The following is a 24,866-nucleotide window of genomic DNA, read 5'->3' on the forward strand; positions in this document are numbered from 1 at the left end:
CCAGAAACCACAATACTTCTTCAATATCATTCTCACTATGAAGCCTTCTCATCTTATCCCTGTCATTCTTGGCTTATTAGGGCCTGTCAGTGGCCAGTGCAGCGCCAGTGGTCATGGCTCTACTGGTAAATTATCAGGATCAACAGTCAGCCTCGTTGCAACGGAATATGGTACTGTCTTTGATGCTCCAGTGACCATCGGCGACCAAACATTCATGCTTCTTGTTGACACAGGCAGCAGTGATACATATGTCATGCAATCTGGCTATATCTGTATCAATGCAACTAGCAATCTGAAGATTCCAGAAGAAGGCTGCCAGTATTCGAACAAGACCTATCACAAATCCAAAGCATATCGACCCGTGCGAGGGGAGTTCTTCGGAGTTGAATATGGCGCAGGACTTGCAAGTGGCCTCTTTGCCTACGAACAAGTTACCATGGGCAATATCACCGCCGAAGGCCAGAAGGTCGCGATTGCCAATGTCTCTAACCCTATGGGTGATGGTGTGAACAATGGTCTCCTTGGCTTGGCCTATCCATCGATCACCTCGGCACATCCATTAAACGACACCTCGAACGCGACATATTGGTATAACCGCCTGGTTTACAGTCCCCTAATGAACACAATGTATGACCAAGCTCTCATTGAGCCTTACTTCAGTCTCGCGCTAGCTCATACACCACAAAACAAATCCACTTCCTTTGGTGGCTACATGACTGTTGGTGGTCTTCCCCCTGTTGAGCACAGCTCCCACTTTTCAACAGTCCCCGTCGAGATCACCGACAACATTCCATTGTGGTATACATCTGGTAAAAAGACACGGTCATATTGGTCCACAACTATCACAAACGTCACGTATGGCTCATCTATGAACAACCTGACTTCCAACTCGACTTCTTTCCAAGCTTTTTTTGACTCAGGAAACTACATCTCTTACCTTCCTTCTGCAGTTGTCGATCCTATCAATGCACTATTTTCTCCACCGGCAGTCTATGACTCCTCTTTGGGATTGTACATTGTCGATTGCTCCGCAAAGACCCCCGAGTTTGGTCTGTATCTTGGTGACCAAATGTTCTTCCATGACGGCTCGGATCTTATCTATCAGACGGGTGAAGGGCTTTGTGTATCAAGCCTGGGGTCCTCAGAGGATGTTTCACTTGGTGGATTGACCTTGAACATTGTTGGAGTTCCCTTGCTAAAGAATGTCGTTGCTGTTTTCGACTTCGGAAAGAATGAGATGCGGTTTTCCAAAAAGCTCAGCTCACAGTAGAATACACGATGCTGTTGAGTTGTTGACCACCACCTGCGCATGACTTCATACAAAAGAAAATACTTGATAGAATACCGGGGTAGTTCAATGTCTAAAATCATATTTTCTGTTAGCGTTATTCTTCTAATGCATATCTTCCGTCTTCATCCCAATCGACTCCTCTTTTTTGTTCAACTTGCGACTTCTAGAGATCGTTGAAATTTAGTGTGGGGCTGACGCGTGACGAACTAAGGGGCCAAACACACTCAATCTCTAACTTTCCTCAACCTTGCACACGTAAAGTTTTCGAGTTGGAAATTTGAAGATAGATGGCATGACCATGACGTCTTCTGTGACCTTTTTGGGGGCCAACCACGGATTGCAAGTTGGACAGAATTATGGGAGTATCAATGCGCAGTTTCATCTGCCGCCGGGTGAGCCAATTTTCAATGCCTGAATTGACCAGAAGCAGCGAGATCTAATCCTTCTGTATAGAGGATGACTCTGTGCCTTTTAGTCCGGTATCTACAACTCCTTTTGAGGGAGATCCCGATTTTCTCCAGCCAGGTTCATTATCACAGCAGGTGGCCGGTATTTGCTCCAAGCCTGCAGCGAGGCTTGCTCTCGTAGACACTGGTGGCATCGGGTGAGGCAATGATCACAGGCACTTGTTTTGTTCTCAGGAGTTCTGCTCTCGAAATATTTTGAAAGGGAATATCAGATAGCCATTGAGCACGCGTACCGGACACACGACCATTCACCAGACACATGGGTCTTCTGGATTCATGCCAGTAACTCAGCTCGGTTTGAGTTAAGCTATCGCGAGCTTGTAGATAAAGTCAAAATTCCGGCGCGTATAGATCCAAATACAAATATATTCAAGCTTGTTCATGGTTGGCTTCAAGATCCCAAGTACGGCAAATGATTTCTTAGCTTGGATAGCCTCGATAATGATGATTTCCTTCGCCGAGTCCCATCTGGAGGCACACATCCCTCACCTTCTTGCCGCGATGCACTCATGCATCAGTTACCTTCACGACACGAGGCCATCATGTTGCGGAGAGGTATGTGACTCGACAAAATATAATCCAAGTGGACCCCGATGAATCCCATTCAGTGGCTCTTATGAAAAAGAAGCTCAGAGCGGAGCAAGAGTTTGAGAACAAGGATGTCATTGAACTCGTGAGAGCTCTTGCTAGTATTCCTCTTGCGGTCATCCAAGCCGCCGCATACATTATCAAGAATGCGCCTCGGTTCACAGTAGGCCAGTATCTGGAGCAATTTCAGAAGAGCGATCAGAAGCGAGTCAAGCTTCTAGAATACGAAGCTGGGAATCTTCAGCGAGACTGGGAGGCAAAGACTCTATCCTGGTAACGTGGCATATGTCATTTGATTATATCCGAGAAACCAGAGAGTTAGCTGCGGATCTTCTTGCGCTGATGAGCTTTTTTGATGCCCACGATATGCCAGAGGTCCTCCTCCGAGACTCATCTGATAAAATCAATGATGATAGCTCCATCAAGTCAGATCACAGCTTTGATTTTGAAAATTATGTTCAGATCCTCCGGGAGTACTCATTTATCTCAGTCAGCCAGGATACAAAAGTTTCCAAATGCACAGTCTGGTACAAACAGCGGTCCAGAATTGGGTTAATTTCCACGAAGACAAAAACTTCTGGAAATCTCAATTTGTCCAAAATTTTCTTCACGTGTTTCCCAACGGCGATCCTTTGCATCACCGGGGAAAATGCCGCGCACTCTACCAGCATATCCGAAGGGCACACTTTCAACGCCCGAAGTCCGAAGAAGTGCTATAAGTCTGGGCTCTTCTTCTGTTTCGAGGAGCGAGATACGCACAGACAAACAGAACCCCCCAGGACGCTCAAGAACTGGTGACCAAGTCAAAGACTGAGTATGAAAGAATTCTAGGCTCTGACATCCATGCACAATTTCCAGTGCTATGCTTCAAGCTACGAATTATTCACTCGAAGGGCGAATTAGTGATGCCGAAGAGGCACTTTCCCAACTATTTAAAAAGATGTGAAAGGATTTTCGGAGATGATCACGTTATCCCATTGCGAGCGAAAGAAGACCTTGCGGAGATATATTACAATCAAAGCCGACTCCAGGATGCAGAGAATTTGTGGGAGCAGGTACTCCACATCAGAAAGATTAATTTAGGAGAACAACATTCTAACACACTCGCACCTAAGAGCAACCTTGGTACATCCTATACTAAAGCTCAGTATTTATAAACCGACTAAAAGAAGTTCCGAAAAGGACTCGCCTTACTTGCAGAAGTGCTCGAAGCTGAGAAGAAGAATCATCCTGATGATCACCCGAGCATATTGGCGGCAAAAAGCTCAATCTCATCCGCCTACATAGAACAGGGGAAATTGAAAGAAGCCGAAGAAATGGACTTCATTTATTAGAGTCATACAAAAAAGTGTTTGGTGATGAGCATCAATGCACCATTTTCAGTTTGTGAAACTCGGAACTATATACGCCTACATGGACCAACTAGATGTTGCACTTCAATATGGCATGAAAGCCGTTGAGGTTTATCGGAAAACATTGGGGGAGAGAAAATTTTACACGATTGGTTCTATTGGTAACCTTACAATCTTATACGGTCGTCTGAACCCGTTTTCAAGAAGCCGAGCCCCCTTGCGCGAGCTGTATTTGAAGCCAAAAGGGATTCTCTGGGAGAAAAGCACCCTGGGACAATTGATGCGATGGAGATTCTCGCGATGGTCTATGAGGGTCTGAAGAGAGATAAAGAGGCCTCGTCTCTTAGGTGGGGGGTTACAAAAGCGCGGGTCGATGCCTACCGAGATAGAAATCGGAGAAGGTTCAGTCACAATAATCTTCTTTCTTTAACTGCAAAGGTTCTGGTGTCAGCCATTGATCGGTTTGAGTAAACCACTCGAGCACTCTTTGCTGGAGCTTTCCGGGGAGAGACGGGCGTACGTGGAACCGTCTTGGATATTGATCCTAGTTGTCGAGGCCGTGTGAAAACCGGGCACAGACAAGATTTCCATTGCAGATCAGGGTAGAATATATTCTTATGTGAATACTGTAAGACATTTGGTACGCGAAGAAGATTCCCCCGAATTGTTTACAATAATCCACGTCTGGGGTTTGTCGATCGCAGATCCACATCTTTCTAGATGTATTTATAATGTCTTTAGATTTGGTCCTCATACAAGACAAGAGCTACGAGAACTTGAAGATACTACCCAACATGTATCGATTTGAACTTTTGGAAGAATGATCAATTTTGGTCTATTCATAAGCAACAGCTCCCTTAATCGTCTAGCCAGAGGTAGAAAGTAGGAGATGTGGTTATAGTTGATTTACTTTGCAATGTAAAACTTTCCCCTTCGTTACATGGTTTTACCATCTTTGGCATAATTCCAAGCTCTTTCAAACTCGTTCCAACCTCCAGGCGGCGCGTCCCACATAGCCAATTCACGAACCACCGTCTCATAGTATCCATCGCTAGGCATGGTTCCCTGACAGACATTTCCTCCAACAGCGATATTGATGAGTATTCTGAACTCACTCATCTTCCTCGTGCCAGGCGGCTTCTCAGCCCTCATGACAGGCACACCATCAATCAACCAGACCAAGCGTCCTCTACCCGTTGATTCGTCCTCGTCCCAGATAAAATCATACCTCACCCCCACCGGCGAGCTAATGTTGGGGATGGGGGTTTCAAGAACGCGATGCTTGTTCCAGTCCTCTCCATTAAAGTGGCCCCAATGCAGACAGGTGTGATTGACAGCATCACCGTTCCACGCTTCCATGATATCAACTTCGCCATCCTCAGGCCACTTGAAGGGATCTTTAGGCAGCAGCCAAAAGGCAGGCCAGATACCTCGGGCCACTGGCGCTATAATTCTGACCGACAGACAGCCCCGTGGTCGGCTAAGTGTCTGGTGACTCGATAGTCTGGCGCTGGTAAATTTCTGGGCTGGGTCGGGATGGCCGTGATTGATCAGAGCACGTACGATCACCGCATCGCCATGGGGTGAATGGAATGAGTTTTGCGGGCTGTCGATGTAATTCTGGGCCTCATTGTTGCCCCATCCATGCTGACCCTGTTCATGGTAAAAGTTGGAGGACACAGGTGCTTGAGGATTTAAATTGGGCTGCCAGTAGATCTGGGGTTGCGAGTACTGTTGCTGATAACCTGATGGTGGTTTGCTAGAGGTTGGAATGGGCGGTGGGGGAGGCCTGTTATTGTACGCTGGTGCCGGTGGCTGCTGAGGAGCTTGATGGGTTATATCCTCCGAGGCTTTGTCCGCCTTGTTGAGGATGCCCTGAAATGCTTGTCTGAATGGCATGTTGAGTAATACGACCTCGTTACGGGGATGTGAGCGCGGTGCACAACGAGCGCTTAGGGACGCGGAGGAAAAAAAACACCAAGAAAAGCTGACGTCATATTTTGGATGTCCCGAAAGAAATCAAGTCTTAAGCTTCTTGTATACTACTTTTACACATTTTCATCATAATATTCATGGGAAATACTACCCTTTGCCTTGGACCGAATAGACTTAAATCAGTGGGTACATGATGCTTTTCCATGGGCTGGACCACGACTTAGATCGTAAAGGCAATAAGCCCCAGGTTCCACTTATATCTATCATATAGCCAATTAGGAGACGCAAAATCATGGAGCTAGAAAATAAATGCAAACTCTACAAACTTGGTATTGATCGAAATTTCAAGATTTTGATTTCATTACTTACCTCTCGGCTCGCACTATCTCCAATTATGGCAGAATCATGTCATGACCCCTCCCCTCCTACAACAGAACTCTCCAGAGCAGAGCGCTTCAAAGCCACGCATCTCGCCGCGCGCCATGGCAATTACCACCAATATTACTCTCAATTCCGGGAGCCCGTTGTGCCGGACGAACGTCTTTCCATTCTTCCGTCGGATATCCTCCAGAACGCACGAGTCATAGACCTAGGTTGCAACGCGGGTAAACTGACCTATGAGGCGATAACACACTGCGGCGCATCTGCCTCAGTCGGCGTCGACATCGACCCGTGGCTGGTCGAGCAGGCGAAGGCAGCGTACCCGGATGGACCGTGCACATTTGAGCACTTTGACTTCGTGGATGCGTCCGCGTACACGGGTACCGCGCTGGGCAAGTTCGACGTTGCCCTACTGCTCTCTGTGACCAAATGGGTACATCTCAATAACGGAGATGCCGGGATGCTCAAGCTATTTGCACACATACACGATATATTGAATGATGGGGGCTATCTCATCGTAGAGCCGCAGCCTATGAGCAATTATGCGAAAGCTTCGAAGAAGAATAAGGAATTAAGAGAGACGTATAAGACGATCCAAATCCACCCGCCATTTGATGATGAGTTGAAGGGGCAGGGATTTGAGAGGTTATTGGGATTTCAGAGGGATGAGGAAGGTTTTGCTAGGCCCGTACATGTTTGGAGGAAAAGGTCATGATATGATTAATAAAGATGGGTCAAAATGAATCAGATAAATTGCCTTGCATTGGGAAGGCGTAGACTTTCTGGTTTTTAGGTAGGTAAAAATGTGATGGACGAAGCATGGTTAACGCAGTGTCTATTCCAGAAAGTAATTGGTCAAGATTTGTTGGCAGGAATCCCAGAGCAGCATCATCATTGAACTTTGAAGTAATTATTCAGATATTTTGTTCACTGACCAGAAGATTTGATCAGCGCATCACCTAGTGGCATATTAAAAAGACAAATGTCAGACTGTGTTAGGCTACTTTCGATATTAAGACGGAAAACATCATATCCAAATGAAAATGAAAATACAAATGAAAAAGGCAAATTGGCAAATTGACATATCAGCTTCGCAAGTAGTCGTCTCAGATAACGAACCCTTATAAGGATAGCCAACGAGCAGTGGGTCTTCCATCATCTATCGCCCTAGTCATGCTGTTATGTAGTAATAGAAAACTCCAACACACTCTTCCTGCCAACTCAGATTCCTCAAGCAATTCTGGACTCCTCCGTCTTCTTCTCTTGATGGTCAGGACGCTGTTTCTGGGGAATAAGAAGGGTCAAGAGAACTGCCGCTGCTGCACCAGCCAACCCAGAGGCGAAAACGTCCTTGATCCGTAGCATATAAGCATTAGTCACAGCTTTGAGCTCTTCGTCTGTAAAAACATGCTGGATCTCAGCTGCACCTGTGCCAAGGGCCAACGAGGTGTTGATGTTGGAGTTGGAGCTCTCCAGCGTCTGTAGCATTCGGTTGGCGAAGAGGCACTGCGCTACGAGAACGAAATAGGTTCCGCTGATAGACTGTCACACTTTCCTGGGATTTAGCAAAGACTTCTTTTTTTGAAGAGAGACGGGAGCAATTCATACTGAGCATGATACCAGTGGAGCTTGCCACGTCTTCGGGCTTTGAGAAACCCTGTACTGCGGTCATGGGGATCTTATTACCCAAACCGAGTCCAAAGCCACATAGAACCTGGGGCCCAAGGTAGCGCGCCTGAGATGTTTCAACTCCCATGGTGTAAAACAGCGCCATACCAGCCACCATAATGAGTGCACTTATTAACTGAAAGGACATGAGGTGGTGGGTTTTCCCGACGAGACCACCACCCATCACAGCTCCCAAGGAGAAGCAAGTTAGAAATGGGAGTGTATCAGCATCACTCATGATAGCGGTCTTCCCATGAATAGACTGGAAGTATATAGGGAGATAAAACATAACCTGGTAAAACGAAGAATTGGAGCTTAATAAACTCGAAATGTTAGCACCCCCGCAAGATACTAGGGAGGAAGCTGTTGAGTTCTCACATATAGCACCATAGAGCATTGGCCCAAGTCATGCGAGGCCTCAGCAGCTTCAATGGAACCAAGTAATAAAAAAAACCCAGGAATATCAAGCTGTAAAACGATCTCTTCCCAAGTGGCTGGGGCTGGCTTGATATGGGTAGTACGAGTCATTGTGAGTAAAGCCAAGCTTCCTTACCTGTGGTTGGGCTAACAAGGCTTTCTCCGAGGGTATTTGAGGATTGAAAAACTCCCGAGGTCGAGTGTGGAAATCCATGATTGGGATTGATGACTTGGGTGTGTTACCGTTATTATGTCGCACCCACAGTTCTAATCTGACCTTACTACGATATACGGCAAAAAGAATACCCCTGTATATAAAAGCATAGTAGATATCGCAAATTTATCCCAAGAATTAGATGAGAAAGGCAAAAAGAAACCTTTTAGGAATGAAGAAAAAAATAAGAAAAAAGTGGGGGGAAAAATAGGTCCATCCCGGGTTCGAACCGGGGATTTCAGAAGACATGTCTCAAAATCTGACGTCCTGACCGCTAGACTAATGGACCAACCTATAAATCGTGCTACCAAATCTCAAATTATACGCCCGAGGCCTTGGGTAGTGTGCCTCCGGGCTTACCACAGCAATGAATATCCCGTTGCCCCACGCCGGTCAGTTAGTAGTATGTTGGGTGACCACATGTAAATCCTGACCATTGTATGTTTTTCGACAATTAATTACATTGATTGTCTGGAGCTCCCGGGGCTGATTTAAATCTGAGTACTTTTTGTACACAAAATCGGGCGTTAACAAGTTAAAGTAATTGCCATCAATGGAGGAGCAGATAACTTCATCTTTCAATTAGGACCATGGCCATAGAGTTTAAAGTCTGATGAGAGATCTGAGAGAACCCAATGGTTTGAAGCATTGGAAGAAGATACGGGGGAAATGGTAAAAAAAATTTGTATCCATTCATGGTCTGGTATTTTCAATGTTGAGTGCTCCCTAGTACGAAATTATTGTCTTCTCTGGTAGGAAACTTCACGTTCTGAATTATGGGTCAACTTTGTATGGACTATGTACTGTCTATTACACCGCCATCTGTATTGGAAGTTCTATAAAGAGAGCAAAATAAGTAGAAAGATAATTAGAAAGGGAAACCGAAAGACAAGCAGAAAACTATCATTCCTATATACTTTATATAGACATATCAAAGCAAAATATTGAATCACAGCATGGCGAGTTAGGGTCCAAACCCAGGAAAGTAGCAATGCAAGTGCATTTTCTATTTTTGAAGATGAAGATCCACTAGCAGTAATCCTATATATCAGCCGACGCGCTCTTTCTCCGTACCTCATTTCGCCTTGCATAAGCCCATTCCCTCTCCTGGCGCCAGGTACATTCATCGCGAAATTCACAAACGCGACATTTCCAAGCTTCGGAAATATTAACACCACGTGGGTCCCGATGACCTCTCCACCATTCCATCTGCTCAGTAAGATAAGATGACAAATTATTAGGATCAAAGAGGAAGGACCTGCTTCCTATATGCCTATCCTCTGGATCTTCCGTTGGAGCCGAGGATAGGAAACGCGCTGTAAGTACCGGAGAGAGCAGGGTGGAGTAATGCTGCAGTATTTCAGGCTGGGTGTGATGTGGGATTGATGGTGCGATGGACTGGTTTCCTGGTATGGATGGGATGAAAGTGTCGCGGAGTTGTTCTTTCATGAGGCTCCACAGTTTGGAAAGGGTGCCGTGTGTTGAGAGGATACTTGTTGAGTCTTGGCTGGCTTGTGGTGGACTGGATGATATAGGTGAGTTGTAGGTATTGGGGATTTTCCGTGCGTCCTCTGGTGTTGGGGGGTCGTCGATATCGAATTCTTGCGCAGAGAGTGCGTCGAAGAATTCGTCGTTTAGACCTCCTACTTCGGAGATGAAGGCGTCTGTGAAAGGTCGTTCGGGATCAAGATTATATCTTGCTGCGAGTAGATCCATCGTGACTTCGTCACTTGTAAGAAGGCGATTGAGCATGTGGTAATAAAGTTGTAGCTGGAGAGATGTAGGGCGGAAGGACGTGCTCTTCACTGTGGGAATGGAGCGGCTTCCCCTTGTTTTCACATCTGTCATGTATATGCGCGGGAGGTTATAAACAGCCGGCGAGGGTCCTCGATCGGCATTCATCGCCGCATCAATGTTCATAGACTCTGTCTGGCCCAGATCCGATAGTCTTCGTCCGCCTTGTGAAGAAGACAATAAGAAATCAGACAGTGACATCTGATACTCCGGCAAAGCAGCTCTTGACGCCACCGCGTCTTGATAAAACTCTGCGGCCGTAGCTTCAAGTTTCGAGTCGGGACATTCGTAGGATAACTGGTCAATGACCCCATTAACCACCTCCCCGTCGACAACACCCCAAATCTCAAGCTCACGAGTAATCCCATACTGTCGCAGCATCCGCAATCCCTGAATCACATTCCAGATCCGAAGAGCCCACGCATCCTCCTTCGTAGTAATTTCCACAGGTACAGTAGTATATATCTCATCTTCAAGCGTCTTATGCACAACACTCCCCTTCTTCATAGCCAGCGTCCTCCTCTTCCTCCCATGTTTCGTAAGCGTATACCAATACTGCAACTCACACCAAGCCGGCGACACAAGATCCGTAACAGAAAACGCTTTATTGGGCGGTCTTCGAAACCTTTCAATGGGCGACCGGGCATCTAACGTAGGCGCTAACTGTTCATGTTGAATCCACTCTTGTTCACGAGCAGCAACACGCTCGCGCTCTCGTTCCCTCCCTTCTGTCGAATTCTGGTGCTCTACTAAACGCTTCGGATATGAACATGTTAGCCCAAGTCAAATTTCAATCTCCACGAGTAAAAAACCAAGCAGAAAATACTGGCTTCGAACACATACCAAACGCGGTGGCGGGGCTGTTGTTTGCGCCCTGGTTTGTTCCAAACGCCAGACCAGTGCGTGCGCTTCCAATTTCCTTCCACGGTTGCTGACTTGGCCCTCTCCACGGTGAACGAAGCTTCTCCCTACCCAACACCTTAGGTAGCCTGGTGCTCGGGGGCTCCGCAATGCCATCTTCGATGTCTGCGACGAAGCTCGCAAATACAGGCGCCTGTGAGGAATTGGTATCCGGGAGCTCAACTGAAGCGATGGGAATTCTTGCGATCGCGGGTATAGGTGTTGCTCTGGGTGTAGCTGCGGGTGTCAAGGTATTCGTTTGACTCGAGACTGGGGTGGCGTCGGACTCGGCGGGCCCGCGTTCTGCGACAGCTTTCGTGAACAAATCGTTCAGGAGCTCCTCTTCGTCTGGTGTGAAGTCGGATCCGTAGTCGCTTGTATCTGGATCTTCATGTGGTATTTGTGGTTGGCAGGACATGCCTGCGACTGTCAAGGAGGTTCATGGCCTGTGATGTGATGCGAAGGTTGAAATGCGGAGCGCGTCATTGCGTGCGGGATCTCAATCCATGGTTTACTATCCGAAGTCTGTTATTGGACACGGTTGATCCACCACTTGCAAGTCGAAATATGACAGCTGAAACTCGAGTTAATAAAAAGAAAGAAAAAGGATGGGGAAAAAAGTAGGTCTATATTCAAGTGTTCTATGTCTAAGCTTGGTATATGCAAGTACAACGCTCCGAAAGAAATAACGCGATAAGCCCCGCGCCAAGGATGTGAGTCTATACAAATGAACGTCTCGCCGTATGCAACACTTTTATCTTTTATGCAGTTCCAGCTGCAGGAATCAAGCCCCCCGACAAGGCATACGTGTTGCCAGCAAGGGCAGCCTCAGCTTCTCTAACTTCACGAGCAGCTTTCTGGTTCAACCAACTCAAATACGTCTGCCAGCAAACGGCAATTCCACCGGAGAAGACATTTCGGTACTCAGGCGGCACGTACATAAAGCTGAAAGCAGTGACGGCCGGCCAAAGCTTGACGCTGTTAGAAATACTAACAGGGAGAGCTTTCTTGACACGTTCCACTGTTTCTTCGAAGCTGGCGCCCGCAAGAAGGGAGTGCATGCTGAAAAAGTATGTGTTGAAGACAGGGGTGAAACAGGTTTGTTGGACGGCGACCTTAGTCAAGATGGAGAGAAACTTGGATGAGTAGTTGAAGTTGTTGCCGAGAAACAAGAACCTGAGAAGTTCAGTTAGTATACTGGACTTGACGCTTTGCGCGGCGAATGGCGAATAGGCAGGACTCACCATTTATACGTTGGGATACTAGACCCAGCACCAATCATCAGGTGTCGCACAGTTCTCCATGGGTTATACTCGCTCCCAAAGCTAGGCTTCTCGTCCTCATCTTTTTGTCCTGCAGCCTCTTTGGTCTCGTCCTTGTTCTCGTTCGTAGTCACTTTCTCCTCCGGGAAAAGTAATTGAGCGCCCAAATCACCAAATAAATAGATGACAAGCGAACTCCAAATTTGTGTCTTGTACGGCTTTTCCTTCTGCGAACGAGCGTACCATCTCCCAAATGTACCCAACGGTGAAGCTATGATAACCTCTTTAAATCCTCTAGATCGTGTCACCGCCGTTGCGGCATGCGGTGTGGTCGCGGCGCCTGCAGCAACAGCGCTGCTAATAGGCGGTTGGGGTATGGAGCTCCCATGTGTGTTTGCGCTGTGTGATGGTTCGTTTTGAGGTATCTCGGTCTTCTTCGATGGTTCAGGCTTTGAAGGTTGAGCGGAATTATATCGTCGTGGTTGTCGCACTTGGCGGAGAGGTGATCGAATCGCTAGCGTTGTTGATGGGCGCGGACGGGTCGCGAACGCCGACGCCTGGACTGCAAGCCCCTTCTGAAAGAGACTCATATCCGATCCTTAAATACGCGCATCTATTTAGGGGACGAGGAGAGAAAAACGAAATCCGATCAGGGTGAAATGGCCCGGCCTATCGGAGTGGATGACCGATTGTGGCGATAAGGGCGGAATACAACGAGTGACGATAATCGGAGGGTTTATCGGATGTTTGAACCGGCAATTCGTGAAGAACAATGTCCGCCGGGTTATCTGAGATGAAAGGAAAGAGAGTGAACAAGGCGAAACTGCTTTCTCTTCGAGACAAGGCACTCTCAAAAATTAGCAAGGAAGAATTATGCAGTCATGATTAAAAATCAGAGCGCACGCAATAACAGCCGGTACTCGGATAGTCAGTGCCGACCCCGTGGTTCCCCGATTAACTCCGATCCACATACAAAGCCGAGATGGACCTATGTATGGACAGCTATTTATGCTTTATGCTTTAACTTAAAACTAGCCAAGATCTAGAAAAAAAAAATCAAAACATAAAAAATTTAATTCAGTTATTTCCCGTATCTAACAGAAACGCCGCTTTTTCAAATGCGTAAATGCATAAACTCATACCCCAGACAAGGGGCAGTATCAGGGTATAATAGACAATGAGCGCACAGTAAATAACACTGCACGATGCAACAATGACCAAGAAATCAGATGCAACCAAAGAGGAATGGAGGAGGGGCGTAATAGAAACTAAGATTATGAGGCACCAGTACCAGTATAAATGGTAACTGCGGGTGCAACGGGTGTAGAAGTAAGAGTGGAGGTCAAATCAAGGAAATCGATCAGGGCTTGAAAGATTCCTTGGTATTGACACGATCCATATCAAATGGATTTCCTTCGTAGGTAGGCACACGGTTCAATGTTGAAGTGGTAGAGGGTGCGTGGCTGCGGCTTCGTACCACAGCATGTTCTTCCGATTCGGACTCGCTTGATAACGAGCCGCCCGGTGCGGGGGCTTCAGTGAGGTCGTACTTGACCTCTTCTTGTGCCGGGATAGCCTGGGCCTGCTCCTGGATCTTCTGCATAAATGCATCGGATTGAGCAGAGAACTTGCAGCGCTTGCGAATCTCCGCACCATACTTGTAGAACAAGAATGGGAATGGCACACATGCAAGAGACAAGAATGCCGGAATAGACGAGGCCCAGTGGATACCTAGGTTGTCGTACATATATGTGGTGAACAAGGGGAAAGCCGCACCGAAGAGAGAACGGAGGACGGAGTTGGCGGCTAGGACGGAGGCAGCGAAGATGGTGTATGCGTCGATAAGGTAGTTCATGATTCCAAGGAAGACTAACACCATTCCGAAACCGAAGGGTGCGCCGGCTGCAATACTGGCCATCCAGTGGATAGATGGGTAGTTGGTCCAAGCGAACCAGAACAGACCAATCGGGATCGCGATCGAAGCAATCATTGTTGGTGGGAGGCGGGCCTCTGGTGGTGCAAAGCCACCGTGCTTCTCCTGGGTATTTATGTATCGCTTGTTGTCCCAGAGACTGTAGACCACAGCGGCAAGCATACCGACCATAATACCCAAGAAAGCTAGTCCGCTAACACCCTGATTCCAGCCACGGTATTCCTCGTACACAATAGGGAATGCCGCGAACATCAGGTATAGGGTACCGTATACAATAGCCATATACAGAGATAGAAGGAAGACAATGGGCTCACGGAATAAGAGAATCCACGGGCGAGACAAGGCAATTTTGAAAGCCTCGGCGAGAGAAACCTTGCCTTGGTCGATATCAATCTTACTCCGGTAAACCTTACCAGAGAGCTTAGACAGTCTCTCAGCACGGCGTCGAAGAAGCACGGGCGCATAAGTCTCCGGCATCAACAGTGATCCCAGAATCCAGACAAACCCAGAGAACGCAGCCAAAAATCCCAAAACCCACCTCCAGCCCGCGTTCATTCCCAAGAATCCACCAATAATGGGACCAAGAACAGGGCCCAGGAAAGGAGCAGCAGCAAATAGACTCATAGCAACACCACGCTGCTTAGCAGGGAACATATCGGCAATAACACCACCCGCGTTGGTAAGCGGGGACGAGCCAAAAGCACCAGCGAAGAAACGAAGGATAATCAATGACCAGCTATTTTGCGCAACGGCTGTACCAATGTTGAAGAGTGTAAGAGCAGCGTATGTTCCGACAAATAGAACCTGGCGACCAAAGAGTTCTGACATAGGAGCCCAAACGACTGGACCGACAGCGAAACCGACGACGAAAAGCGAAACACCAAGAGTGGCGACTGTTGATATTCACGTTAGTGAAGTTCGAGACTGCGACAGCTCCGCGGTCCATGATAGAGCTCACCTTCATCGCCAATGCCGAATTGCTCTTCAATCTGCAAGATACCTCCAGTGTAGGCGGATGAAACTAATGATACGGCGAGCGTCGCAAACGCGACAAGCATAGTGTACGACCACTTCTTCGTCTCACTGAAAAGCATCGGATTGCGAGGATCTTGCTCGATCCATGTCACCGCGTATGGGTCGTCCTCTGTTCCTGATCCAGGGTATGCGTGATCGATAATTTCCTGGGTGACGACACCTTGGTCGACAACGAGACGCCAGAATGGGATTTTAGTGCGAGTTAAAGGCTCGATACGATCCGGCGCATGGCTCTTTGCGTCGGCCATGGTGGGCAAGATTCGATCTTGTATAGATCAACAAGTGACAGGTGAGGGCGGGGGAAGCTTTTGTTGAGATTAAAGCTCAAAGCGTATTGAAGACGCAGATGATGTAGTGAGCAGGGATTAAATCCGGGGTTTAGCAGTTATTTTGCTTTTCGTTTGCTTGAGCTGTTTGCGGGGCTCAATGGGGGAGGGGCGACCTCGACCGCAAATATCGGCCGGATTCAGCTTTAGAGTCCGGGGTGATGAGTAAATTTTCCACCCCACGGGAACGAGAATTAAGATTAGAAGAAGTGAAAGAGCACTGATTTGAATGACGAAAAAATGAAGATTTTAGACCCTGGGCAGTGGCCCCTATTTAATTATGGGGAGACTATTCTACGTAAGTCGATGGGGTCCCGTGGCGCTTTCTTTTTTCTATTTTCCTCTTTTTTTTTCCGTTTACTAGTCATCCAAGGTTGAGACACCGGAGATATGCCGGTGGGCCGCATTAAAGCTCAAGTTGTGCATATTAATGAATATTCAGGGCCTGAAACCCAGGCCAAGACCACGGATTATCCAGGATTATCTCTGTTCCGTAGAGCAGAATTGAAGAAAAGTTCCAGAATTGTAGAAACAACGGGAAACCTTAGGCTCCACCAACTCGGATCCTGCATCGGACATAGGTATAGCACCATCTGCATAAACCAGCAGCATATAACTTGTTTCATCTTATGATCAGATGAAGCAAAAAAAAAAGGACAGAACAAACGACTAGAACTAAAATATTTATGCACTTGTTTCCATACAGCTTTAAACCTATTTAATGACCAGATCTACATAAAAATCTTGTTAAACTGAACAAGAACCTGTTCTTCATGCATGATGCCAAGGTTAAAGTTTCGCGGATTTTGTGATGAAAAGGTCTAGGTCACGTGGCTTCTCTTATGCAAAGCACAAAAGCCACGTTTTGGTGCTCCGGAACCCGGCATCGCTCTGATTGGCGGATATTGAGCATTGAGACGCCCATAGGCTTGGCGTCCCTCAACCGATGTGATGGCGCAAGCCTTGCTGCGTGATCATTTAGAACTGGTGATCAATAATCAATATGGGTGTTTTTTTACAGAATACATCAGCAACCCGTGGATTCATTCATTTTATATTATTAAGGCAGAATATAATCATATTTGTCACCGTAGTAGAGCGCCTAAACCTGAAACCTGTAACCTGTAACCTGTAACCTGTAACCTGTAACCTGTAACCTACTACGGAGGACGCCGCAAACGTATATTCGACAGGTGGAGTGGAGTGGAGTGCCTTGTTGAATTTCATAATGGCCATATTCCTAAAGGGCGATTGGCGGTATACTCCGTATGTATAGAGTGTAGGCTTATCCTTGGGATCTAGAGCCTTGTAGAGCAAGGACCAACTTGACTAAATGACGACCAGATAAAACTCATTATATGATGCTCCGAGCTTAGAAATCTATCCAGTACATGTAATTCCTTTGATCCACTCTGCTTAATCATCAATACATTACTGTACCCTTGAGTATCCACATGTACTAACGGCTCCCGGGGATAAGTTTAGCTTGTGCGCATATTCATAGGCGTTTACGAGGCCAATTATACACTATTGTACATGGATGGATCTTATGTGGCACGGATTTCGGGAATAATCTAGAACACTAGGCCCACCACCATTTTTCAGATCGGATCCTGATATACATCAGCCTTGTGAGTCACCAGGAACGTGGTATACGTATTATTCGAATGAGTTTCAGCTTTTTCTTGGTAGAGCGGGATTCATTCGTTGAAATCCTAGATTATGAATCTGTTTCATATCCAGAATTATACAGATTTATGCGCAGATGGACTCCGACTCGGAGCGGTATCAAATTTTGTGAAGACCGGAAGGTGGACGGTCCCACCTCCTCACATATATATAGCCCCGCATTTTGAGGAATAATCTCACAAAAAATTGATTGTCACCTTCTTCGGGCTCAAAACTAGTGGTTTTGATTTTTATCGTAGAATTATGCTGTATTTATCACACCGGAAGCTATTTGATTTTATCTTGCGAGCAGGATCAGAACGTTCATACGGGATCACCGAGCTGCTTGAGCCTCATGGACACCTAGAAAAGAAAGCAAAAATTTTGCCATTGGCCACCTAGCTTTTTGCTAGGCGTTTGACTATATGGTCAGCTAAGCTTTATGGTGAAACTCGGCTAATCTTCAACAAAGACAACTCCAAGCCTCAATCACTAGTCCACGTGAGTATATCAAAGAAGTAGGCCATGTCCGGGCCCAGTTGTTGAGGTTGAAAGAACACAAAGTCAAGTGACCAACTCCTTTCCTGGTAAAGAATGCCTCGAACAAAGATTGTCGAGTGCAAGATTCATATAAGAGAATTTTTACCTTTAACTTATTCAGTTATGTTAATATCATCATGGGTCAGAATCATTGTCTTTGCCTGTTTAACCACCTGCAGCGGCCGAGACCATGCAAGATCAGACTACTATCAACACGCCCGGATCTAAGTAAAGGCCACGCACTAGGCCGTACCCTACGCTAATGTCACATCTACTCCATAATGCCACACATAGACACAGACACACACATACACATCCCCCCGTCTGAACTTCATTTCGCTTCAGATCTTTAGATTCCAGACCATATCTACCAGCTCACGATATGTAACTTCCAAAAACCATTAACAAATCGCTTCCATTTCTCATGTCTCAGATCAGATGAATCCCGAGACCGTACACGATGAAGGTTGAAATTAAGACAAGGTGACTGCAGCAGTACGCAGCCACCCACCAAAATGTCTAAATTTCCCGAGTGGCGAAAAATCGAGGACATGAACCAGTTTTGCAAAATTCACAAAGGGCAATGAGTCATTTCTAGGTCAAATTGCATTTCCCACACACTGTAGGTAAAATCAGAATGTTTTTTAGACTTTCTGCCTTAGGCATAAATAGTATTTTCTGATGAAGAAGTGAATGAAGAATCAGACAATAATGCCCCACTTACTATGGATCCTCTTGGGTCTTCAGTTCAAGGAGATCAGAGTTCATTATCATGATCCCACCACCAAATAAAAGAAAAATGTAAATTTTTGTACATGATTCAATTTTTTGAGCTTCTCTCTAGAGTAATGTATGGTTTCCATCTCGTATCAGGACTTTCGTGGAGCGAAATCAGGGATTGAAATGTAAGCACCCTTGTACATGGGTCTCCACATCTCCCTAGCGCATCTGGACGATGACGTCCTGGTTAGTGTGCCCACCAGATGAATTAGGCTCTCATAATGAAGTCCATCGAGTTTCAGTTAGAAAGAAAGAAATTATATCAATAGCCATGCACAGCTAGAGCATTTCTGCAGGGGCAGAAGGGATGTACCTTGTAGCGGTCTAGAAAGCGAGATTCTGATGTGCATACCCGGTCGGGATCGTCCTGAGTGTAGTCGTTGCCATGGTCGGAATGCATTCCCATTGTCGGTCGCGTAGCAATGAGGCCAGGGGAGGAGCGATCCCAGCGCGTAGGAACGAATGCTCTTGTTGGTCGGGTGATGCACTGTGTCACAGATGCAAGAAGGAGGGGAAATTAAGTGACATGTCTCAGTTGCTTGGGGCAATCGAGATGCACTGACTACTGGAACTACAGAGCTTCTTGAACAGACTCATAAACTATTTGATCTATGGGATGTATAGCATGCTTGTGAAATGAGACCAAGTTGGAACTAGTAGAGCACTAGTAGTCGGATCGTAAATAAGGGCCCGACAATAGCAAACCGTGATATAGACATTCAAGGGCAATACGCGAGAGCGGGGCACGGTCGCGCTGTATCGTGGACAGACGCGATCAACAAGCAAGGAGATCACAACAACGACCAACGCGTCTATGTATGTTAATGTACGATTACTGAGAAGTGGGAATTGTTTGAATCATAGAAGATCGCATTTCAGCGTCTATGTCATGAGATGATGCTTAAGGCACCATTTGGGAAATCCTTTAATGTACATGCCCATGACTGGCCATTTCCCGAGATAATAAGGAAATATGGCTTAGTAGCATTGATCGCGAGAGAAAAATAAAACGCAAATTCGATGACGTCCTTGTCACGAAACCCATTGATATTCAAGCAAACCCATCATTTGTATCGCCAGTCATGAAAAGAAAAAACAAAACCCCTTATCGCCTTTCCAGAAGTGTCAAGAGAAAAAACCGCCACTAGGGCAATTAAGAGCGCTCGCCACGGAGACGGCGGGCCAGCTGGATGTCCTTGGACTGGATGGTGACACGCTTGGCGTGGATGGCACACAGGTTGGTGTCCTCGAACAGGGAGACAAGGTAAGCCTCAACGGACTCCTGAAGAGCACCGATGGCAGAGGACTGGAAGCGGAGATCGGACTTGAAGTCCTGGGCGATCTCACGGACCAGACGCTGGAAGGGGAGCTTGCGGATGAGCAGCTCAGTGGACTTCTGGTAGCGACGGATCTCACGGAGAGCGACGGTACCTGTCAGGATAATATTAGTAGTGGGATCGATTGATTGAAGTTGTTGGAGATGGAGTTTTTGACATACCGGGCTTGTAGCGGTGAGGCTTCTTGACACCACCGGTAGAGGGGGCGGCCTTGCGAGCGGCCTTGGAGGCGAGCTGCTTACGGGGAGCCTTGCCACCAGTGGACTTACCTATAAGAGAAAGAAGGTTAGTGATGATGTTTTGGGAGACGCGTCGACGCGTCCAACCCCCTCGACCTCCAAACGAGGCAAGTGTCCCTCAAGAGTGGAACACCTTCATCCTTCAGTGGGGGTCAAGGGTAGAAAAGACAGCGACGAGAGAGATAAAAGTGAAGAGAATGACATACGGGCAGTCTGCTTGGTACGAGCCATTTTTCCTAAGTTGTCTTTGATGGAAAAGTGGAGTTTGTTGATGGAAGTTGATTGTCGATGAGAGGATGGAGAAAGAAAGTGAGAAGCGGGTGGGGGGAAAGGTATTTGTAGCAGAGGGGAAGGGTGGTGATCTGGGTGATGGGGGAATAGACGAATCAGAGGGCGTGAATCGGATCAACCAAAAAAGGGCGGGTAAGTTACGATTGATTACGTTTTGATTTTCCAAGTTTGGGAATCGTCTGGCCCGGCCTAAGCGAGAATTCTATTCAAATGTTCACTAGCCCCATATCAGCCAATTAGAGTCCAGGATCATTCCCCTTCGAATACTTCATCTCCATTCTCTCTGATCCCAACCACCAAGCAACCTAATATCCTGATCTACACGTCTTGTAACATTCCTAATCTTCAGTAAATACCTCTCTAGTTTTTTCCGGTTTCTGATCTACATGTTTGAGTGTGAACCGAGGAAGAGATCAGAATCAACCCTTCCGGCATCCATACACTTGTTCGGCTGGGAGGGGCCCGGGAGATCACACCTACTGAATCAGTTCCCCCACTCTCATTGGTTGATCTGCCCACTAGCGCGTGATTCCCAACTCCCCGCGTCCTTCCATCTTTCTGATACAAATATCGCCTGCCCCAGTACCCTTCATCCGTTTCCCTCTCTTCCATCCATCCTCGACAACTTCAACCAAGTCTCCACTTTCTTCTTTTTTCCCAAAAACCTTCTCTTCTTTAATACTACATCATGTCTGGCCGTAAGTTTATCCTCAACTATCTCCCTTTGGGACTTCCAATCCCACTCTGCTTTCCCTCTCATCCAAGAACGCGTCTTTTCTAACGCGTCTCAATTTTACAGGTGGAAAGGGTGGCAAGGGTCTCGGCAAGGGCGGCGCCAAGCGTCACCGCAAGATTCTACGTGACAACATCCAGGGTATCACTAAGCCCGCTATCCGTCGTCTCGCTCGTCGTGGTGGTGTCAAGCGTATCTCCGCTATGATCTACGAGGAGACCCGTGGTGTCCTCAAGACCTTCCTCGAGGGTGTCATCCGTGATGCCGTCACCTACACTGAGCACGCCAAGCGCAAGACTGTCACTTCTCTTGACGTTGTCTACGCTCTCAAGCGCCAGGGCCGTAAGTTTTCCATGCGTCTTCTTTCTGTTCTTCAACGCGTCTCTAACATTTCCTCTTTCAGGTACCCTCTACGGTTTCGGTGGCTAAGCGTGTTATGTGTTTCTTCTTTTCTGGTCTTCACAAGGGTATGATGGGACGTTGGGGTGTTCTCTGAATTTTTACTGTCATGGGTCTCTGGGTTTGATTTTTTACAACGACTACCACTTTTTCGCGTCCACTATGGGTCTGCTAGTGTTCGCTTCCGAGCTTTCCTGTATCATAGCGGCCTCATCATATGGCTGGCACCACTCGAATGGTGGGATTTACTTGCTCGCTATGAGCTGTGATCCGATACGAATACAATTAACTGAAACTCAATAATTCACAATAACGTATTCATCTTCTTTTCCTTGTAATTCTTCTGTATTCCTGTTCAAACTGGTTTAGCCGGTCTTGTCACGTTCTTGTCTTGTCTTGTACCGTGTCTCCCATACCTTGTTTACTTACGCGTCTTTGTCGCGTGTGCAGAGTATGTCCGCCTGGGTATATCATACCATTGTGTTCATTATACACAACGCGTCCATAATCAAACTAATACAATCAATGCCGTTTATATCTAATTCTTTATCGCTTTGAATAAGGTGTCTGCTTAATGATTTAATTTGTAGAGCTTGAGTGATTAGTTAATAACGAGTTGATAACAATCTGCAGGTCTTTTTGTAGTATGTGGAGGTTGCCCGAGGCATATGTAGAGTTGTACAGAATTCATCTTTGATCTTCGAATAATAAGCCACGCATAATGTATAAACTTATTGAATATACTTGAACTTCTAAAATCCTCTTGGGTTATTTGTTTGTGGTAAAGAATGTAAAAATTTCTTCGTTTGTATTTACATCAAGTATATGCACCACCTATCTATATAAATATATATCAGATAACTATATTATTAAACTTGGAATATGAACAACCACAAAACGCGTTCAAATCCAATCAAAGCTAACGATATAGATATTTGATGAGTCAAGAATTTATCATCTAAAATTTCAAAGATAAAAATGATCAATTGCGACCGTCAGAAGCGAACGTGCAGCGTTGATAGTCGAGTTGAGCGGAACTTGGACCCCAAATGAACCCCTAGAAGGGGGTTCAATACTTCACCTTCGATGCTAAAACACGACCCTCTAATTTCATACCAAATTATAGGACAAACAGTCTGAAAATAATAGATCTGGTTTAGTAATACGTAAATGATGTATAGCTATCTCAAAAACAGAATTCCAATAATATTTTGCGAACATGCATATTTCTTAGATCTGAGGAGCATTGAACCCCCAAAACGGAAACCTAAACCCCCGTTTTTGGACAAAAATACCTTTTGCAACCTAAGGTAGAAGGCAAAACCAGAAGGATAAGATTGGTGCCTGAGGCAACAAACCCTAGGTCGCGCAAGTCCATTCACGAGTTGTATACCGTTTCCGGTAAACAAATACAGGCCGTGTTATCATATCAAAGTCCCCAATACGCGCTGTTTTATTATGTTTTATTTACACACCAAGGGAAAGAGAGCAGTGTGATTCGACCGATCACGACCAGCAAGCCGTCACGATTTGGAAAGCCAAATGCTTTTGCCAGTCTTTTTGAACGGCATCATGTCACCTGCCGTCGAAAAAATAGAACCATCCGTTCACGATACAATATCGGCACAATTTTGAATTATCGTCATTGTATCGTTGGTGGCTACGATATTTATGATACGATAGGCGATATCGCATCTCACAAATTTAACATGTGAAGATAAATTATTGTCCATTTTAACGATATTGCGACGATGAACGATATTGTGAACAGCTCTACTTGAATTACCCCTATAAGGAAATTTCGTTCGCCAATTGCAAGATACCACTTGAAGATAAATTTATTTGTTCTCTCAACCCCGTGGACGGATGTTATACCGCGACCGAGATACAAACACGATGAAGCTAATATACTCAGAGAGGAGCATCTAATGGTTTCTGCGCAACAACCCTCATCACCGTCAAAGGCGGAGACAACCCTTCCGCACAAAGACGATGATGTTGTTCAATCAACTCCCCAGCGCGTTTCGATGCTGTCTCCTCATCAGGAACCTGCCCAGACCGCAACAAAAGACTCGCATACAGAGTATTCATAATCGCAGCAAGTCTTTGCTCGGTATCAGCGCGCAAGTGGGGATCATCAGTCGCGTCTGAGCGATAAAATAGTCGCAATACGTCCAGGAAGCCGGCCGCAGTGCATTCGCTGGCTACCTTCGCCGATGCCTGGAAACATTTACCCTCAGCTTTCAATGAGAAGTCGAAGCATCGTCCGATCTCCCAGATAACGGGGTTATCTTTTGAAATATAGGTTTCTTCATCGATTTCCTCCCATTGAAGAAAGCCGCCGGGCTCTACAGATGAGGAAAAGAATGGTTAGTATTGAAGACATCGGAAGGGAGAGACACATACTCAGAATGACTGAAATATTGTCGATTGCAGTCCTGTAATCGGACTCGCTGATAGCGGCAACGACTAGTCTCACATGGACTATGTCATATCGATTACAATGTTCCTTTGGAAACGGAGCCGTTATATCCTGGACGGAAAATTGGACCTTCTCAGACTGTTCTTCAGGGAATTGCTCTGCCGAGATATCAAATCCATGACAGTAAGACCGGACTTGTGCTTTATCTAGCACATTTGAAACGTCTTCCAGCCAAATACTTGCAAGAGTATGGCCATTAGGCGCCCGAATTCATAAGCTTGTGGCAGTACTTGACGGACTCACCCAGTTCCGGTGGCTATGTCCGCAATAGAAAAAACATCGTCTTTGGTTCTGGGAATTGATGGGTGAAGTAGTGTATGTTGAGTAACTCTTGATAGCAGTTTGTGTTGTGCATTTAGTCTAACAGGTTGAGTCGCACTTTGTCAGAAGAAAATGTTTACCACACTACCCTTGATGTGCACATACCGTTCTGACTCTTTCTTGTCTCTACCAAAAGCATACTTATCTTCAGTATTGATCATTTTGGACGATCTGGTTTCTTAAAGGCTCCTGAAGAAAAGATGGAGGTCCTGTTGGCAGACAAACGAAGGAAACCTCAATTAATTTCTGGTGTGACTGGAAGGCATTGGATTATTTATCCCCCCTCTCGCTCTCGGTGCTTCCGAAGAGAGCCCGATAAAGCAATCAGTTCGGCCATTATCTCGTTGCTTTTCCCTTTCTCCATCTCAATGCATATACAGGTCCTAAGACGCGTGTCTTGATCTTCAAAAATCCACTGGGAAATACCTATAAGCGGCGGTAAGAATATTAGAAGAAGTGGCGGGGGGGGGGGGGGGAAGTGATGGAGCTGGACCGGGTGTGGCTTGGCTGAAG

The 24,866-nt window shown here is 46.3% G+C and overlaps 13 protein-coding genes across 13 annotated transcripts; 6 read left to right on the forward strand and 7 right to left on the reverse strand.

The window, feature by feature from the left end:
- Positions 1 to 37: 37 nt before the first annotated feature.
- Positions 38 to 1,270, forward strand: N7478_000435 (uncharacterized protein; the record flags this gene model as incomplete). Its single annotated transcript, XM_056916651.1, has 1 exon — positions 38 to 1,270. The coding sequence occupies one exon, from the start codon at positions 38 to 40 to the stop codon at positions 1,268 to 1,270; it is 1,233 nt and encodes a 410-aa protein (XP_056784531.1).
- Positions 1,271 to 1,589: 319 nt separating this feature from the next.
- On the forward strand, positions 1,590 to 2,623 carry N7478_000436 (uncharacterized protein; the record flags this gene model as incomplete). The annotated part of the gene is made up of 5 exons (XM_056916652.1): positions 1,590 to 1,683; positions 1,745 to 1,895; positions 1,961 to 2,161; positions 2,183 to 2,313; positions 2,343 to 2,623. 5 exons carry the CDS (start codon positions 1,590 to 1,592, stop codon positions 2,621 to 2,623), a joined length of 858 nt encoding a protein of 285 aa, XP_056784532.1.
- An 8-nt stretch (positions 2,624 to 2,631) lies between these two features.
- Positions 2,632 to 3,680, forward strand: N7478_000437 (TPR-like protein; the record flags this gene model as incomplete). The annotated part of the gene is made up of 3 exons (XM_056916653.1): positions 2,632 to 3,065; positions 3,116 to 3,471; positions 3,529 to 3,680. The coding sequence occupies 3 exons, from the start codon at positions 2,632 to 2,634 to the stop codon at positions 3,678 to 3,680; spliced, it is 942 nt and encodes a 313-aa protein (XP_056784533.1).
- A 34-nt stretch (positions 3,681 to 3,714) lies between these two features.
- Positions 3,715 to 4,169, forward strand: N7478_000438 (uncharacterized protein; the record flags this gene model as incomplete). Its single annotated transcript, XM_056916654.1, is given in 2 exon segments — positions 3,715 to 3,926; positions 3,944 to 4,169. 2 exon segments carry the CDS (start codon positions 3,715 to 3,717, stop codon positions 4,167 to 4,169), a joined length of 438 nt encoding a protein of 145 aa, XP_056784534.1.
- Positions 4,170 to 4,634: 465 nt separating this feature from the next.
- N7478_000439 (glycoside hydrolase family 16 protein) lies at positions 4,635 to 5,597 on the reverse strand (the record flags this gene model as incomplete). Its single annotated transcript, XM_056916655.1, has 1 exon — positions 4,635 to 5,597. The coding sequence occupies one exon, from the start codon at positions 5,595 to 5,597 to the stop codon at positions 4,635 to 4,637; it is 963 nt and encodes a 320-aa protein (XP_056784535.1).
- A 430-nt stretch (positions 5,598 to 6,027) lies between these two features.
- On the forward strand, positions 6,028 to 6,729 carry N7478_000440 (class I SAM-dependent methyltransferase; the record flags this gene model as incomplete). The annotated part of the gene is made up of 1 exon (XM_056916656.1): positions 6,028 to 6,729. The coding sequence occupies one exon, from the start codon at positions 6,028 to 6,030 to the stop codon at positions 6,727 to 6,729; it is 702 nt and encodes a 233-aa protein (XP_056784536.1).
- A 515-nt stretch (positions 6,730 to 7,244) lies between these two features.
- Positions 7,245 to 8,210, reverse strand: N7478_000441 (Major facilitator superfamily domain general substrate transporter; the record flags this gene model as incomplete). Its single annotated transcript, XM_056916657.1, has 3 exons — positions 7,245 to 7,525; positions 7,623 to 7,974; positions 8,061 to 8,210. 3 exons carry the CDS (start codon positions 8,208 to 8,210, stop codon positions 7,245 to 7,247), a joined length of 783 nt encoding a protein of 260 aa, XP_056784537.1.
- A 1,144-nt stretch (positions 8,211 to 9,354) lies between these two features.
- Positions 9,355 to 11,425, reverse strand: N7478_000442 (exonuclease V; the record flags this gene model as incomplete). The annotated part of the gene is made up of 2 exons (XM_056916658.1): positions 9,355 to 10,856; positions 10,951 to 11,425. The coding sequence occupies 2 exons, from the start codon at positions 11,423 to 11,425 to the stop codon at positions 9,355 to 9,357; spliced, it is 1,977 nt and encodes a 658-aa protein (XP_056784538.1).
- A 343-nt stretch (positions 11,426 to 11,768) lies between these two features.
- On the reverse strand, positions 11,769 to 12,859 carry N7478_000443 (Mpv17/PMP22 family protein; the record flags this gene model as incomplete). The annotated part of the gene is made up of 2 exons (XM_056916659.1): positions 11,769 to 12,183; positions 12,252 to 12,859. The coding sequence occupies 2 exons, from the start codon at positions 12,857 to 12,859 to the stop codon at positions 11,769 to 11,771; spliced, it is 1,023 nt and encodes a 340-aa protein (XP_056784539.1).
- A 770-nt stretch (positions 12,860 to 13,629) lies between these two features.
- N7478_000444 (MFS transporter) lies at positions 13,630 to 15,485 on the reverse strand (the record flags this gene model as incomplete). The annotated part of the gene is made up of 2 exons (XM_056916660.1): positions 13,630 to 15,095; positions 15,161 to 15,485. The coding sequence occupies 2 exons, from the start codon at positions 15,483 to 15,485 to the stop codon at positions 13,630 to 13,632; spliced, it is 1,791 nt and encodes a 596-aa protein (XP_056784540.1).
- Positions 15,486 to 19,704: 4,219 nt separating this feature from the next.
- Positions 19,705 to 20,358, reverse strand: hhtA (histone H3; the record flags this gene model as incomplete). The annotated part of the gene is made up of 3 exons (XM_056916661.1): positions 19,705 to 19,982; positions 20,050 to 20,157; positions 20,334 to 20,358. 3 exons carry the CDS (start codon positions 20,356 to 20,358, stop codon positions 19,705 to 19,707), a joined length of 411 nt encoding a protein of 136 aa, XP_056784541.1.
- A 748-nt stretch (positions 20,359 to 21,106) lies between these two features.
- N7478_000446 (histone H4) lies at positions 21,107 to 21,580 on the forward strand (the record flags this gene model as incomplete). Its single annotated transcript, XM_056916662.1, has 3 exons — positions 21,107 to 21,116; positions 21,218 to 21,493; positions 21,555 to 21,580. The coding sequence occupies 3 exons, from the start codon at positions 21,107 to 21,109 to the stop codon at positions 21,578 to 21,580; spliced, it is 312 nt and encodes a 103-aa protein (XP_056784542.1).
- Positions 21,581 to 23,461: 1,881 nt separating this feature from the next.
- Positions 23,462 to 24,514, reverse strand: N7478_000447 (class I SAM-dependent methyltransferase; the record flags this gene model as incomplete). Its single annotated transcript, XM_056916663.1, has 4 exons — positions 23,462 to 23,898; positions 23,957 to 24,210; positions 24,276 to 24,323; positions 24,459 to 24,514. 4 exons carry the CDS (start codon positions 24,512 to 24,514, stop codon positions 23,462 to 23,464), a joined length of 795 nt encoding a protein of 264 aa, XP_056784543.1.
- Between the last annotated feature and the right edge of the window lie 352 nt (positions 24,515 to 24,866).

The sequence above is a fragment of the Penicillium angulare genome (assembly GCF_028827245.1).
Source record: "Penicillium angulare strain IBT 27051 chromosome Unknown utg000001l_segment0_segment0, whole genome shotgun sequence".
NCBI classification, from domain to species: domain Eukaryota; kingdom Fungi; phylum Ascomycota; class Eurotiomycetes; order Eurotiales; family Aspergillaceae; genus Penicillium; species Penicillium angulare.